At 43.6% G+C, this 17,740-nt stretch overlaps 1 protein-coding gene across 2 annotated transcripts in view; it reads right to left on the minus strand.

Moving 5' to 3' along the window:
• Positions 1–1,632: 1,632 nt before the first annotated feature.
• Positions 1,633–17,740, minus strand: part of ebf2 (EBF transcription factor 2) — a 31,480-nt gene continuing 15,372 nt past the window's right edge. Inside the window, exons 7-16 of one of the 2 annotated variants that reach the window (XM_035165804.2) lie at positions 9,239–9,320; positions 7,620–7,761; positions 6,407–6,537; positions 6,048–6,174; positions 5,845–5,933; positions 5,661–5,726; positions 4,247–4,415; positions 3,976–4,155; positions 3,373–3,540; positions 1,633–3,186 (exon numbers count right to left, since the gene is read on the minus strand). In XM_035165804.2, the coding sequence (XP_035021695.1) occupies positions 3,155–3,186; positions 3,373–3,540; positions 3,976–4,155; positions 4,247–4,415; positions 5,661–5,726; positions 5,845–5,933; positions 6,048–6,174; positions 6,407–6,537; positions 7,620–7,761; positions 9,239–9,320 (1,186 nt within the window). In that variant the 3' untranslated portion in view covers positions 1,633–3,154. Of the gene's footprint in view, positions 3,541–3,975; positions 4,156–4,246; positions 4,416–5,660; positions 5,727–5,844; positions 5,934–6,047; positions 6,175–6,406; positions 6,538–7,619; positions 7,762–9,238; positions 9,321–17,740 lie in introns of both variants that reach the window. The other variant, XM_035165803.2, reaches the window with a different exon arrangement.

Genomic DNA, 17,740 nt, shown 5'->3' on the forward strand with positions numbered 1-17,740 from the left:
ACACACACACACACACACACACACACAGACGTTACATACACCCGGGGCTAATGTCAGCCTAATGCATGTCCATGCTGTGGCCGGAGGGCTAATTGGGTATATAAACACAAACACATCCCTGGAGAGGTGAGAGGGGAAGGGTGCATTTTGTGGTCCACGCTCACCCTATTGTAAGGAAGTCCGTATTGTAACTTAAACACGAAGGCTCATCAGCACTTCAGCCGCGTCGATAATGAAGAATGACAAGGTTTTTGCTCTCGTGTGCCCAGCAGCTACATGCTCTATTGAAGTGATGATGTGGAACGGCTCGGTGGCAGGTGGCACCATCTCATCCTGTCTTTATCTAAACTGTGATCAAGTAGACAGTAAATGGCGCCGCCGCAAACCACTACAGCAACAACAGAACAGTCATGTGGAAGAGGAGCATATGGCTCCGGCACCACTGGGCAGAAGGAGCACTGCAGCAAGATGAATGCTGAGGTGCCGGCAACAAAGCTGACTTTAACTTGTCAAATTAACGGCGTATCAAAAAAGAGGTTGAGGGAGGGGGAGGGGGTGAAGAGGAAGAGGCAGCAGCCTCTTTTTTTTTTTTTTAAGTGCTACTGGATAATACAACTACAAAGACGGCACAGACAGAAACAGTGACTTCCTGTTGAGGTCAGGTCACAGACGGACACTGTCACACGTTGGAAGTCCCCGTGTCGCTCACTGTCACCGAGCAGAGTTGTTGATTCACCGTTTGTCCATACATGTACAAATCCACACAGAAGACATGCAGCCACTGGGCGCCATACCCTGCCCGCTCACAGCTTTGAGCGCCATGTTAATGAAACGGTTGCCGTTTCCTGGCATTACATTAATTACCCGATCAAAATAGAGTGGGTAATTAACTGCCCTTCTTTACCAGTGCTAATTACATTAGCAGAGAAGGGGCATTTCAGGGGAGCAAAGGAGAGAGAGAAAGACGGGATGAAGCGGTAACAAACAAAGACTGAAAAACAAGGCAGTATAGTGAGGCTCATGCCTACGTGAGAGAGAGAGAGAGAGAGAGAGAGAGAGAGAGAGAGAGAGAGAGAGAGAGAGACAGAGTAAAGGAGACCACGTTGGCGGGAGACTCATGTGGTTCTCACTCGGGCCCCTGGAGGCTTGGTCCTCAGAGAAAAGTAGGCTTATTGGAGAGGAGAGAGATGTGTGTGTGTTTGTGTGTGTGTGTGTGTGTGTGTGTGTGTGTGTGTGTGTGTGTGTGTGTGTGTGTGTGTGTGTGTGTGTGTGTGTGTGTGTGTGTGTTGGGAGGCTGGGGAGGGGAGTGTTGTTGTTTATCTTGACATGCTCTGCTCAGTCTTTAACGCTTGCATCACAATTAAGATGCTGCGGCTCATCAGCTATGTATACAAAAAAAAAGAAATGTAGCAAACTGCACGAGCACACAGGTGATGGGCGCAGTCAGAAATAGATCCGGCAGAACCCTGAAATGTGGAGCTTTATAAGAAAATGTCCTGGAAATTGTTAGATAATACAATCTGTTGGAAAGTACTTACTTTTCTGCACACATGTCAAAACAGAAAAGCCACCGTGACACTTCAGAATTTAATGCATCGTTACAATTAGAACAACTGAAATCAGCGTCAGGGGTTTTTCTTTTTCTCACTTGTTTTATTTGGAGGACAAAATATAATTACAACTCGAGATATTCAAACCACATTTGCACCATTTTTTTGTACTGTTTCAAAGAAAAATGGCTTCAAAAAACATATTATTAAAATTGCTAATATTTTTTTAAATAAATATAATAAACCAAACTCAAAAAAAATAAGAAAAAATACAATTTGCAAATGTCACCTACTCTTTGTGTTCTTTGTTTTCACGTCCTGAGTATGAAGTTTGTGTTGTAATGACAGAAATCATGGAATAAGAACAGCGTGATATGAATTACTGATCACCGAACACGCCCACGTTCTTTACTACTGAGCAGTTGTGCTTTTGTTTACCGTTTACTGCATAGTGACTAGAGACCTGTACTGGGCTGAGACATTTAAAATGAAACTGTTACATAGGTAAGGTGTTGTCATATACATTTAAATTTGCAACATGGAATGAAATAATAACAGGGCATTGGTGTGACAAAGCATGCATTATAAGTGAAATCAAAAAGGATAAGGCTAACTAACATTTTTCCTTTACACAAGGACAATAACCTTCTTTAACTGTGGGCATAACATTTGGATTTTGTCATGAAAGAACCTGCAGGAGAGTTTTATCTTCTCCCATAAAACAAAACCCATAACCTCGGATCATTTACCGAATTAACTAGCAATTGCTGAGATAACTTCATTTCAGTAACAGTTGGAAAAAGGACCACTTTATAAAAACACATTTATATTATTCCCTAAACTAACTATAATAAGTTAAATTGCTTGTTTTTTTTTAAATAAATCAATATATGAATTCCTTTAGTAATAACCCTTAAGACAAAGAGTTCTCCCTTGTAAAACCGTAGAGATCAGAACAAAAAATAAAGGGTCTATTTTATCTGGAATGTAAATTGTCTTCAAAAAAGTCTACTACAAAACAACCTCTCGCTAACTCACAGACAGTGTACACACACATGCCATTAAAGGTGTCCATACACAGACAAGATAGCACCCTGCTTTTTTTAGAGCTGCCACGTCATGTCAGAGTTGTCCGTCGTCCAACAGCGCTCGCACAACGCACGTCTCTTGGCCGAGGTTCGGGCAGGTGTTAGAAGGATCGAACACTGCACGTGGCAGCAGGCCAGAGGTCGACACGGACACTTTAGAAGCTTGAGGTGAACGTGGGACCAGTTTTCCTTCATTGAACACAGTGCAGTATATATGGTCCAGTCTGGTGCTGGTAGCTAAGGAGCACGGTCTGTCTGTCTGTCTGTAGCTGTGGGTGGAGTAAACTCCTCCGCCTCTGGAGAAGATGGCTGGTCTTTGGACATTTTCATACCCCGTCCTGTTCATCCACATGGATGAGAAAGGGACTAAGAAATGGCGTTGGGGGGGAACGGGGGACTTGGGGAGGGAAGTTATACATGGTAGTGATCAATTTTCCATTCCCCCCCCGCCCTCTCAGTGCCAAAAGAGGGGCTAAGTGAAGCAGTGGTCTGGGGTAGATTGGGGCGGGTGCTTTGCTACATCGGGGGGACAACCAGGCCCGCCATCGCTGGAGAGAAAAAAATATACAAAGTCTATGATTCTAATCACTCAGCTCTTGCATTTAATGTACATCCAGCAACCGCTCTCTCTCTTGTTCAGTCATAGCTTTTCGAGGGGTTAGTACGAGGAGGGGGGGGTTAGACTGCATTCGTGAGTTCAGACAGCGGGGTCAGATAGTGAGATGGGTGGCTACCTCTGAAGCTCCCCCCTGAGGCAGGGCAGGCAGGGGAGGGAGAGCCCTGGGGTCTGAGCACGGGAGCAAAAGCACTCTTCTGTTTAGCAGCAGACGGGAAGGAGGAGAAAGGCAAGAGAGACGATGAGGAGCTGGAGCTTCCTGGGATGGTTGGGCTGGAGGGCATGACTGTGGAACAGAGAGCAACAGTCAGTCTCGAGACAGTCACAACACAACCTGCACTATGAGGTGAAATATCCGCCTGTTTAATGTGACTTTGCACATGACGTAACATCCACATCTGGGTCCAAACCTTCAGGTCTCAAGCAAACAACAATGGCAGAAGCTTTGAATTTATCCATCACGTCATTTTTAGTGAGGCATCAGTTCGATGAAAAAGGAACTTAAATTAATCTACTTTATTTCACACTTCAAACTTGCTTCTGTGCTGCCCAGCTAAGTTTACGTTTGCCTACGCCGGCAAAAAACTAACTTTGTTTTGCGTCGTATTTAATCTATTCCACTATCTGAGACACAGCACTGCAGCATCCTGAATAAGCCTGAGCTTGGACCCAGAAACAGATGTCACACGTCGCAACTTCACAACTGAATTGAGAGACTTACTATATGGAGAGCCTGTGGGGGAGGCACTGCTGAAGCCAGGAGAACCAGGAACTCCTAGGCTGGTCATGGGAACTGTCCCGTAGCCTCCGGTCATCCCGCCGCTGCCGTAGCCTGACTGCTGAGGAGTGGAGGCTGATGGGTAACCCCTGGGAGACAAACTGCTGGAGTTTCGAATGTAACCTGGAGGGGAAATGAAAGTGCTGAGTGAGACTTGAGTTTCATCAGTGACATAAACAGAAGCAGTGATGACCTTCTGTCTCTTTCTGCTCACCTTGGCTGCTCTGCTCCCCGATGCTAACGCCTAGCTGAGAGGGGTAGGAGCCCAGACCCATGACACTGCCGTGGGCCGGGGAACTTGGCAGCGCCTGCAGCTGACTGTGAGGGCGAGGAACGCTGTAGAGAGCCTCGGCGATGTCAGCTGCACGTTTCAGCAGCATGTCCTGCAGGAGAGGAGATGCAGCAGTCAGCGATGGCTCAACGAAAGATTATGCAGTGTGGTTAGATGTTACCACGGTTAACTCACACACTAGATCTTTGGCCCGTTAGAAGGGAATGAACAAGCTATACCCTATAATATATATATAAATATGAACTATGATACTGCTGACATTATTCCAAGTCAGGCTGGTGCATTAAAGTGTTTGTTATAGAATCCAACATCTGAGAACTGAGCGTCAGCTGCCAAAGTCATTTGGCTGCTACAAACTACCAGTGCGGCACAGTGTTTACATACAATGTTTTCATATTGTTTTATCTTATGAGCTTGTGAGTGTTCAGCAGCAGCTGAGTCAAACCTCAGATGGCGAAGCTGCAAATATTTAACTGCTCAGAGTGGACTTTTCAAATCTGGTCGATTTGATTCATTTTCATACTCGACTGAAATTAATAGAAGGCCATCAATCAATCTATAAACCATTGCTCAGTGCTGGAAACACTCAGGTGGCTCCCCAGAAATAAGACATCAATTTTTATCGGTTTCAATTTATTTTCAAATGCATTAGTTAAAACTTTCCTTATTGTTTAAACCATTTTTATACACCAAACTAACTAACTAACGACTGAGAGGCTCTGATCAGAGCATTGTTATTGTCCCCTTTGCATTAAAGGAGGTTGGTTAAAAGGTTTTCATGCTTCATGATCCTTCCGATTGTAATAAGTTTACCTTTAAATATAATTTAGCTTATTCAAAGATGTTTTTTTTTCTCATCTTAAAACAAATTGCTTATGTTTTTAGAAACTAGGTCACCGTTCTGTGATTTTCATGACTTCCTATATTTCCTTCATTCCTGATTTATTTATAGATTGATCTTTTTTTCTCTCTACTGATTGTGTCCGGTCTTAGGTTATGACTTTCGTCTTTAGTCCTAAACTTTGTTCTCTTGTTTGTTGTTATGGTTTGTTTTGTAACTGTTATGTTCCATATTATTGTCGCTTGTACTGTTTTGTTTGTTAGTGTTTGGGCCCCCTTGAAAATGAGATGATACATCTCAAAGGGTTTAATCTCATGACAATAAATTTGGTATAGTTTGGTAATTGGTCGAGATAATAAAGTATGCACAATTTACATTTAATAGGAACAAACCAAATCACAGATGTAGCCTTTTAGACATCTTCATGTTGTATGTGTCGTTTAAGGTGGTAAAAATGTCATCAGTATCATGTATCAAGTATTTGGTTCTGTTTACCTGATTGCTGTGTGGATTTCCATACAGCGCCTCCACAAGATCTGCTGCTCTTTTGAGGAGAATCTCCTGCAAAGAACACAATTTATTACCTTAACATCAATAACATCAAGAGTGGTGTGTGCACAGTTTCTAGAAAAATAATGATGAGAATGGTCAAATCAATAAAAATATTGAAGTATCTCACCTTGGCCAGTTTCTCTGGGTCACCGGGATGTCGGGGGATGACCTTCTGAAGACGCTGGAAGCCATAGTCTATGGTCGGCTCATTAAGGGCTAAAAAAATAAATAAAAAGAGGAATACAGCACATTAAATCTAATTCACAGTTCATTAAAAACTCCTCAAAGTCTATTTGCACTTAAAATGGCGACAACGCATTGTCTCCATACCTGTGTAGATGAAGCGTCCGGGAGCTCCCTTGCAGAACTGTTTGGATTTATAAGACAGTGTGACCTCCACAACTCCGGGGATGTGTCGAGGAGGCGTCTGGACGCGGATAGCGTGCGGTGTGATGAGCTGAGGACGCAGCACAGAAATCGTGTCTTGAAAACAGCAACAAACACTTCCTCCCTGTACCTTGTAAATATTTAGGCTAACACAGTACAGCGGAAAGATTGATTTATATAGCCTTCTCATAAATCATCTACATAATGAGACAAGCCATGTGCTATATATATATGGATATGCTATATTTGTAAATATGCTTAAGATGGTATCTTTAGTGAGATGTTTTGAAGAGAATTCTCACCTCGCTCCACACCAGCATGCTGCCAAACACCACCTGCAGCCCGTCAAAGAAGTTCTCCCCGATGACGATGACCATGGCCCCGCCGGTGGTCCAGCCCTCACTGGGACTGATGGCTTTGATACACGGAGTGGCTACAAGAGGGAGCAAGGCGAGAGTTACTCACAGGGTTTCAACACAGGATGTTCAGGAATAAAAAGAAAAAAAGTGACGATAAAACATGGTGGTAATGAGTGTCGCAGGAGGAGTGTGTTGTAGGTGCTGATCAGTTTAAAGACAAATGTTCTTCACAGCTACATTAACTCAAAACATGAGGAACAAGGTGTTGGATGAGGTCCATAAAGGTCTGTACAAAGTGTCAAGAAGTCACATAACCTGAAGGCAGTTAAATTGGTGTTGAAAGAAGCATTAATCATTTAATTTGGTAAAAGTAACAACACAGTTAAAAAGGGTAAAAATAAAAGCAGTCTTACTTAAGTGAAAATAAAGGTATTAGAAGTTAAACAGGAGGAAAGTGTTATATTCTGTGTAGATCATATTATGGGATTATAAGTGTTAATAGTGCATGCAAAGATTTAATGATGTAGCAACCCAGTATGGAGTTATTTTGAACTACTTTATATTCCTATATTGAGTAATAATAATTATTATTATTTATCTTTTTTATATAGCGCTTTTAACAATGCTCAAAGACAATAAAAGAAAAAAGAGAAAGCAAATAAAGCAAACAACTAAAATTCCAATCCAACTTGTTATTTATATAAAATATCATGAAATGTAACTACAGCTGTCAGATAAATGACAAGCACTAAATTTCCCTAAAAATGTATTGCAAACCAAAATGCTCCACAAAATGGGAATACTCGAGAAAACAGGTAAACAGGTAAATGTAATTTGTATTTCTTATTTTAGAAATAAACACAAGTTATTGACCTATAATTGGTTATGTTTAGTTTTAAATCAGATTTAAGATTATATATTATTACAATTATTTATTAATGCATTAATTAGCTCAGTTAATGAACTCAGTACCATCACCAATAATGTTTGCTGTATCATGGTGATTAGAAATGGAAGTTAGACGACTCGAGTACCTGCTGTTTAGTGCTGGATGAGGATGTCCTATATTTCTGATTGTGAATGACGAAGCAGACATGTAGTATAAAATAAAAAGATATATGTGGAGTGACATGGTGTAACAGTGTCTGTGTCTTACCATATTCCATAGTGTTCTCCGCAGACTCGCCCGGCTCCAGCCTGCGGGCTCTCCGACCGTGTTTTGAGTTGTTGTGCACAAACATGTTGTCAGACACTGCCAGGACGTGGCCGTCTACGCACACGGTGCTGGACAAGACCACCTAACAGAGAGGGAAGATACATGAGTGAAGATGCACGACTTGGACAGCACGCCGCGTGTCACAATATCTGGTTACAACGCCCAAATCCCTGGGCTACAATTTGCTTCAGCGCCCAGGTGACGGTCCTATTTTTCAATATGTAATGTGACATCTCTGGGATCTCCATAATACGTCTGCATTGTGGTGATGACACTGCTCCTGCACCCCTCCACTCCTCCATCAGGTCTCCATATGGCCTCTCCACTGCCTCTTGCCTAACTTTTTGATTCATACGGCATGCAGCAGGCTCATTGTTGTCTCCTCCTGATCCTTCAATGACACCAAACATATGGACCAAATCTCCCATTTTAGCCGCCCGTTAAAGTAGCGGATGATATATGGTGACCCTAATTTGATTTTCTGGCCGCAGCATGTGTGTGTCCCTTCCCACATCTGCCTCACATGGATGACACACAGATAATTAACGAGAGGAAACGTGTAGGTTCTTCGCTGCGGATATTTATGATTGTTGATGTGATAAAATTTCTGAACATGATAATGATTTAAAGTGTGTGTGTGTGTGTGTGTGTGTGTGTGTGTGTGTGTGTGTGTGTGTGTGGGAATAAGTCAGGGAGAAAAAGTATTTTAAATTAAATAGTAAGCCATAAATATCTCATAATGTGTCTCTTTTGGAAATCAGGCAGTAAAGATCTTGAACTCCTAATAATCCATAAACACCTGGCAGTAATTTTTGCAGGTGAAGGAACTTCATGGAGGGAAAAAAGCACATGTGCTATAGGTGGTGGAAAGAAAAGGGGGAACCTCAGGGAAGATAACTGTAAATTATCGATCAAGCAGCAGATTCCTGTCCAGCTCTGATCACCTTTTAACCCAGAGATGAGAGTCCTGCGTGCTCATAACTTCTCAGCATGTGTCAGAGCGCAAGAGTTAAAGCAAACACGGCTGAAGGCCGGGGGAGCACAAAGACGAGGAGAAGGACAGAGGGGTTCTCAGGGAGAAGGCGAATGCCAGACAGGGGCCGCTGGTGCTGAAAGACGGCAGAGGAAGTGAGGCGGGAGCGTCCCCTGTGACCACTTCCTGGGTCACGGAGCATGACCTCCTCCATCTGGAGCCAATCACTCAATTCTTGACAACTTCCTGAAACACCTCAACCTATTTCCTGCACCCCAACGGCCGGGGCTCCCACATATCTGACTCCTTGCGTTTGTCTTTCCATCTCTCTGACTTCTCATGGATTTTTTACTTTCACCTCTGACTCCTTCCACTATGTCTTCCATTTGAATAAACTTTTTTTCCAGAGCGTCACTATATGAGAATTTGTGACTATAAGGCTATAAGGAACTAATTGTTAAATTAATCTGTTAGGAGGGTGGGGGGCATGAAGAGAAGGTGTTTGCATGACTGTAAAATAATTTTAGTTTACAATGCCAGTTTCCCACCTTCTGCTCACAAACACATTTTTTCTACATCTTCATACCTGAAATCTCCTCATATCCCTCGGGTTTCCTGCCGTCTTCAGACAATTCTGGTTACATTTCAGGAAGAACTTCAAGAAAAACCTGCAAAGGTAAATAAGAGGACACGTGTTTGTACATCAGCAACTGAAATCACATGAAAGAAACACGTATCTGATTATTTGCAACCCTTCATCACACTAGTCGGCGAGGAGGACATTCATTATTTTTCAGAGACAGGTCTTTTGGATGGTGAATGTGTGTGTACGTGTGTACGTGTGTACGTGTGTGTGTCAGCATGGCGATATGATTACAGCTCTGACATCAATCCCAGCTGTTTAGCTTAGCATTAAAGTCAATGTTATTACACTTTAAATCAAGTGATGAGAATATGAAGCACAGTCCAGTGAAAAGCGCTTCTGTGTTTCAAAGTAAACTGGAGACAGTGATGTATGCCAGAGGACTCAGGGGAGCACGGTATCCCGCAATGCTGTATTTGAACCCCCACATGGGAATGGAGTGGGAAACGAAGTAGAGACAACTACAGAGAAAGTGAAATGAGGAGGTGGAAAGAGGAAGGTAGTGACAGAGGCACAGGCGTTGGTATGGACATGAATTTTGTTTTCAAGTGTATGTGTCTCATTACGTATGTGTGCTTATACTTTTGAATGTGATAGACTTTGGAGGAGATGGAGAGAGAGAGGGAGAGAGGGGTGCTGATAGCCCCTGCCACACCAAAGAAAATCTGAGAGAAAGGTGGAATAAATAGGAGTGAGGGAGACTATGGAGAGAGACTCCAAATCCCAGGTGTACGCAGTTCGGCAACACGGCCCGCTGCCATGGCAACAAAGCTCTGCCGCAATCCCAAAGTCCCCATGCTGAGAGGCAAAGACAGCGATGGGAAAGAGAAGGCAACAACAAGAACACATTCCATCACTGAAATACAGCGAGGAGGGAGGAGGGAGACTTGGCGAGGTGAGATGCAGGAAAGTATATCAAGAGTGCAGGTGCAGGACGCGGGCGAGAGGATCCACACAAATCTCACGGAGGAGAGAATTTGGACAGAGGACATGTGATAAAGCGAAAGAAAAGAAAAAAAATGAGCATGAGAATGGTGCAGGGTTGGGATTTGATCATGGCGAATATTCAGGACGCAAACCAGATGTCCACTTCTTCACAGTCGACACAACTCTGTCCAACATGAAAAACATCACTAACTGATTAAACAAACAACAATAGTGCTGAAGAAAAATGCTGCAGAGGGAGGCGGTGGGCTGCATGTGTCGCTCCAATCCCACCCACACTGTGATCCCTGCGCATATAAGTCAACTTAATAGAGAGCTGTTGCGTGGAGAGGAACTTCATATTGGCCTCCAAAGCCCCGAACCCTCCCATCAAACGTTAACCTCTCCCTCATTCTGTCAGCCTCTGCTCGCCGTTCTTCCATCACTCGCTCCAGCTTCCTCCCTGGCGAAAAGGACCTGGCCTACACGAGCAGCTCTCGGTTCCAACAGTGCGTCCAATATTTCTTGATTTGAGCCGTTTCGTCACTTGGACAATCAATATTGTTGTTGGCAGTGAGTGATTATAATTTATCAGCGAGAGCTTATGGACCTTCAACCTCGAAGCTGCACTAGACCTCAGGGCGGAGTGGAAACATGTAGACTAGCACATCTGCGCCTCTCCCACTTCCTCCTTCCATTTCTTTCCTCATCGACGTCTGACTTTGTCCAGAAGTTGAGCAGGATTTAAATCGCTATATATTCGGTAAAAGTGAAAGTTACAGTTTGTTACTTGAGTCTGAAATAAGAAATCAAAAGTGTTCAGTTTCATTTTACTGCCTCCTTTGAGGGTGATACAATATGTAAATTATATCCTGGGCAATGATTTTTTATATTATGGGACATATGTAGCAGTCGTACATAAGGGACTAACTCATAACAACACGGGAAGCATATTTTTGGTTTAATAACCATGCACTCTGCAGTTTGGCTGTGGTTTGGTGACTCCACTTTCCTTTCCATTTGCATTTTTGGCCACTCAGAGTTCATATACCCAGCCGTCATCACTCATTTGACTGACAGACACGATGAATCTAAGCGGTGACGACGCCTCCGATAGTGAAATCACAACCCTAATTGAGAGATTGACTACATCCATGCAGCACTTTCTGAGGGTTCTTGACCTTGTTTGTTGACTTCTCCTCATCACTCCCTGTTTGTATGACACCAGATGCCTCACACACACACACACACACACACACACGCGCAGAAACACACATTCACATGCATGCATGCACACTCTAATACACTGACACCCCCACCTTTGCCCCCTCCCAAAAACCCATTGAGTCAACTTTTCACCCCCCTCAGTTCGGACGCACACAGCTGCAAATGCTGAAATTAAAGCGAGACATTGACGCATATATTAGCATGCATTAGCCGCTTCCCCCTGCCCACTTAACATGCAAATCTCCCAGCCCCGTCGCCTCGCACCTTCTGCCACACATTCATTTGCTGAATTATAATTAGACTAATCTTGCATAATTAATAAGAAGTCGAGGGCCCTCTGTTTTTTATCCCCTCCTCTATTGTGGTTGCAAAAGTTTAATATTGCTGTTGTTTGTTTTTGTTTTGGTAATGTAATACACCCACACGCCTCCCCACCCACAGGGAAGAGATGAGGAGAACACGCAAAGAATCGGAGGTGATCTTCATGTCATGGGGAAATCGCAGAGAAAGGCTATTTTCAAAGAGCTCCGGCAGCTTTTTATACGTTTATCCTTGATGTGTGCCTTGTTCTGTGCATTGACAAGATGTTACATTCTGTGAGGCAGGTGTAAAAGGGCCTTTCTGTTTGATTAGAAGTGGAATAAAACTAACAGGAGACGCGTTTCAACTTTTGTTTATAATTGCTAGCAAGTACATTTTGTAAAACTGGACAAGAATTAAAAAGGTTTTATTCTCTTAAAAAGAAAAAGAGAAGTGGCATTGATTTCTAATAAATATTAGATTAAAACTTAATAAGAGCAATTTAGTTGTGATTTTTTTTCTCCATATTGAATATAAATGAAATAATTAAATTTAAAATACATCTGTTAAGGTCAGCCCCAGACACCAAGCTTTCGAACACTGAAACTTCACAGACGCACTTAAAACAGGAAACACAAACAAAACATAGACCCAGGTCTTAAACCTCGGGATCATTTTCCACTCCGGCACCGCGGGGAGTCTGTTTTTTTTCCCCCTTTTCTGTCTTCACTTCTGCATCTCTGTCAAGGCCTCCGATCCCTTTTGTCTGCATCTGCTTCAGTTCCCAAGACTAAACACAGGCCTCACAACACGAGGCGGCCGTCCCAGTGGTGACAACTTGCTTAACTAAAATTGGTTCAGCAGCCAAACCGCAAGTCATGGCGCTAAAAACAATAAAAGTTATGGATTTATTTAATTTGTTTGCTTTGCTCAATTTTTACTCCTCACGGTGGATGCTCAGTTTCACATTTCTCCGTCCACGGGGCATCTGTTACACATAAGTGTTACTCACTATGTTTTACATATGGATTTAATCATGGAGCGAGCACCTAAGCAGCACAGGCCCTCTAACAAAAATGTTCATAGGCATTCATCAGCACTAATCACTGTTGACATAAATTGCATTTTCACATAGACATAAAACACATCGCCCTCTGTGCTCATTGTAAATGAAGGTTTACTGGTAGCAGCAGCTCTTGAAGCAAGTGAGCGAAAGGTTTAAAACCAGATTTCAAGTCATTCAGTTGCGCAGCTAGAAAAACTTTCACTGCTCCTCTCCTCCTCTGGAGTTGCCTTCGGCCTTCCAATTTTGAGTTAGTGCATCACAGAAGACAAATGTATTCTTTGATAGAAAAATATGGAAGAAAAAAGAAATATGGAGTAGGAGATTGTCATCGTTTTTCACTAGACGGAGATGCCCTGCTGCTCAGAGAGACGTGAGGAGGAGTGAAGACGAAGAGGTGGAGACAGAGAAAAGAGCTTCTCTTCTTCATCCTCTTAATACATGTAACCCCTGATCTATTCTGTGAAGCCTAATAGCTGGTGGGTGTAGGAAATACTGAGAGACTGCACAACAGAGACAGAGAAGGAGACGGGGAATGTTGTCGTCCTGTATTCACGGCCATCACTCATCAGACATCCCCTCCATCACCCGCCTCCCCTCCACCACCATCACCCCTGAAAAAACAAAACAGTGTCCTGACATCGCAGCCGAGGGGAGCGGAGGGGAGGGCAGGGGTTGAGGGAGGGAGGGAAGCAGGGAGGAAAATTAGGAAACCAGATGTGAAGCATTAAAACATACTGACATGCTGAGGGCCTTCCTCTGCCACACTCACACACTGAGAGCACTAACTCATACAGCAGGCCCAGATTCATGCACGTATGCGTGCATGTGACTCACACACAGGCCGTGCAGGCCACACACACATGCATGACTTCACAGGAAAATACACAAAGACCAACAGCGACTTGCGAGCAACCATGTGTGCACAATCAATCATGCAAAATCATACACATTAGCAAAAACGACGCCTTAAAGACAAACGACTGAAAGTCACACGAATGTAAGCGAGAGCTGATTTTTAATAAAACATTAAGGTAATTGGCCAAAAACACGCTGTAGCTCATGGCTATGGACAAGGATTCGGATAAACCACTGTTGACCTAAGAATGCTTCACGCCAAGGCAGAGATCTACAGATGGGTCATCATGCATCAATGTATGGATATGCATCCAATTAGTACATGTACTCGGGCCGAGGAGCGGCTGGGGGGGAGGGATGGAGGTGTTTTGTTTTCCTCCATGGGGAGCGCCGTGTTTGGGGGATGGAGTGGGGATGTGAGGGGGGGTTGGTAATAAATACCCCCGGACCTGGGTCCCCTGGCAGACTGGAAGCTAGACTGGTCACCAGGGTTAACACCCGGGGCACATGACCTTTGACACTGCTAATGGGGCACAGAAAACCCTCCACGAACTGATACCCCCTTTGTCGCATACCACCACAGGACCTTTCACACCAGCCTTCCCTGTACGACCCCCCCATCCTAAAATACAGGGAAATCTCTGGCATCAGCTGCACTCGCCTTTCACTATAACAAACGTCACGGAGGCAAACTGACTGTGTATTTTTGTAACAGCTTTTAAAATACTCCAGTCAATAAAAACCTCCGGTTTGCTAGATCTCTACACGTTTATATTACATTTTAAACCTCCGCTGTCTCCACTATCAGCAAGTGACTGGTCATCACATTACCCTGATGTCTGAACGTCTCTCAGTTATATCAGCACTTGTAATCTGGGTAGTAAAAGTTTAAACATCCCACATGCAAGCATGCACCTCAAAACAACCAAGTTTATAGTATTCATATAGTTTACTTGAGTAAAAGTACAAACGCAAGCGTAGCACTACTACACTAGTAATACTCCACTACAAGTAAAAATCCTTCATTCAAAATCTCCCTCAAAAGCACAGAAGTATTATCAGACCAAGCACTCTTGCAAAGTTACAAAGATAACATGCGTCAAATTATTAGATTATAATTTTAGATACATGTGCAATAACCAATTTCATGTTCAGTTCATCTGAATTACTTTCTATAATGTTGATTCAGGCACAGTCACAAATAAGCAAGTGTACTTTCCGTTCACTTCTAATCTGTACAAGCACGGAGGTTAATAAAACATTCACTTCCTGAGGCGAAGCAAATCTGCAGCATATGTGACTTTTAATCTATAAAAGCTGAAAAAGTTTTATCAAGTGATTTTGTATTTTGAATGTAAAACTATGTGTAACTCTCGCTTTCAAATTAAGTCCTTAAGCAGCCTAGTAAATGAGTTACTTTACCCCACTATTGAGATATCTCTGGTCACCTTTTACTTCTCTGAACACTTTCTTGTTCTCTCATTCTTAAATCAGATCATTTCTGATTTACATAATATATTTTTACCTTATTTTAAACTTCATTATAATCAGGTAAAGTTATTTTATTGTGGTTTGTTTGTAGAAAAAATAACATTTGAGAAGAAAGAAATCCAACACCTACATCGAATCGATCAGTGGTGAGAGAATCAGTGAGTCAATCATCTCCAGGTAATTTCAGGGAGACAGTAAACACATGGGGGGGGACTGGGCTCTTTATGGATTTGCCTGGTGAATTGGCCGTGCCCCTCTTGGCCCCGTGTTCATTGCCTCCCAGGCTGGCTTCACCCCTGCAACCTCGGCCCTGGCCCGTCCCGCCTCTAAACTTGAGAACTGTGACAAAGCCAAACATTTAAACCACTAGTGCTGATTTATAGAGCTTGGTCGTGCTGTAAAACCCTCCAGGCTTGCCACCGCAAAAACAGGGACTGAGGAGAGGAGGTGCTGGGCGGAGGAGAGGGGAATGATGGGAAGGGTACACCAGAGGCCCTTGAGTGTTTCGGCGAGGTTTCTCCTGGGTGCTGAAGGGTTTTACTGCATAACCTCTTGCTTTAGCTGCTAAATGTGTATTCCAACTATTTAGAATGAATGAATGTTTCAGTCTCCCAAGCTTAGCTCAGCCATAGATACATGCATACAAAGCTGGGCCACATGGGACGGTGGTCAGCCTGCCAAATAGATGGATATGGAGAGATATTCAGAGGCTGGAGAGCATGAATTCACAACCAGGACAGGGAATAGAAGTCCCATCAGTGGCCTGACCTCTCCCAGCATGCTCGGTGTGTCCTGAGGGACGAGGATTCAAAATATACTCTCATAACTGTCAAATGGAGACGCAAAGCACCCTCTACAACCGAATAGATTTCAAACATACCAGGAGGTCATCTGCAATACAACATCCCCGGGTTTCAAAACTCTTCAATCAATCAGCCACGAATCAGAATTATCAATAACGTAGCGAATATCAAAGCTTTAGAACTTGAACCTTTTCTCAGAGAAGAACAATGAATCTGGGATGGATGCCACGGAGAGGCAGGGAGAGGGAAGAGAAGCAACAACAGAAGGAGAAGAGATATCTTCTTAATTAGCCAGTAATGATAAGATCTGACAAACAACATCTGTTTCCAGAAAGGCAGAGAAGAGGGGGGCGCAGAAAGGGGGAGAGAAGAGGGCGAGATAGAGGGATGAGAAGGAGGACGAGAGAGAGAGAGAGAGAGAGAGAGAGAGAGAGAGAGAGAGAGAGAGAGAGAGAGAGGGAGATGCCGCTGAGAAACCTGTGAAGCCTAGACTACAGGGACCTGCGTGTAAGAAAGTAAAGGGGGAGTGAAGGGGATGTGTAAGGGAGGGAACGCTGTGTAGCGTGACACAATGGAGGAACGGAGGATGAGAAGTATAACAGAAGTGAGAGAAAGACAGACAGGGGAGAGAAATCTGACAGGGTTGAGGGAGTCGAAGAGCCAGGACGGATATGACAGACAGAGGAGGGAGGAGAGCGGATCAAAATGAGAGAAAGGAGGGAGACAGACAGACGCAGAGAAGGTGAGCTGGATAATGGTGCTGCAGGGAGAGAGGGAGAGGGAGAGGAACGTGGAACGTGCGAAGGGATGAGAATGGAATTGCTCAGAGGTCCAGGGTGCTGTAATTTACTATCCATGGCTAATACACAGCAAATGTGCGGAGCTGAGGACTGGGAGAGGAGAAGGGGAGCCGGGTTGATAGGGGGCCGAGGGGAGGGCACGCAGACGGTTGGGGCTCTCAGCAGGCATGCTGGGAGCCTGTCAGCAGTCACATCACCCCCTGCCCTCAGCCCTGACAGATTCATCAGGACCATTACACACACTCATACACACTCACTCACACAAACACACAATATGGTGACACTAAAATTGTTAAATTGCTGCTCCCATTTTTCTTTACTTCCACCATGAAGGAAAGAAAACAACGATTCAGGCAGCAGAACACCACAGAGACAGCCATGATTTCCGCTTCTCTTGAAGTTTATATCTGAGCAGCGTTCTGATGCTTAAGTGACCAAAGTGGTGCAGTCCAACTGAGACAGCTCATTACAGAAGATCATCCCTTTCTCTTACACACTTGGTTATCCCTGCTTTTATCTTGTCCAGGCTCAACTACTGCACTGCACTTTACTCTGGTATCAGCAAGAGAAACATGCAAAGATTATGACTTATACAAAACGCCGCTGCCAGGCTTTCACGCGCTAAGAGAAGTGACCGCATCACACCAATCCTTCACTGGCTACGTGTGAGATTTAGAATTGATTCTAAGATTTTACCTGATTACTGCCTGAGATCCTATATATACTCCTACTTCCTGCCTGGAGATCTCAGACAGGCAAGCTCAGTATCTTCTTTAAATCTCTTTTTTGTGGCATATTCTTAACTATTGGCTGGTAATTTCTGGTGCGCTTGGGTTTCACTGTAAAATGGTAAGGTCTAGAACTTATATGTAAAGTGCCTTAAGAAAATGTATGTTGTGATTGGACGCTATACAAATTAAAGAAATGTATTGAAACTAGTAATTTATCTTGTCTCAACTTGTGTTTTGGATTTAATTAC

This window comes from Hippoglossus stenolepis, chromosome 9 (assembly GCF_022539355.2).
Source record: "Hippoglossus stenolepis isolate QCI-W04-F060 chromosome 9, HSTE1.2, whole genome shotgun sequence".
In the NCBI taxonomy this organism is placed as follows: domain Eukaryota; kingdom Metazoa; phylum Chordata; class Actinopteri; order Pleuronectiformes; family Pleuronectidae; genus Hippoglossus; species Hippoglossus stenolepis.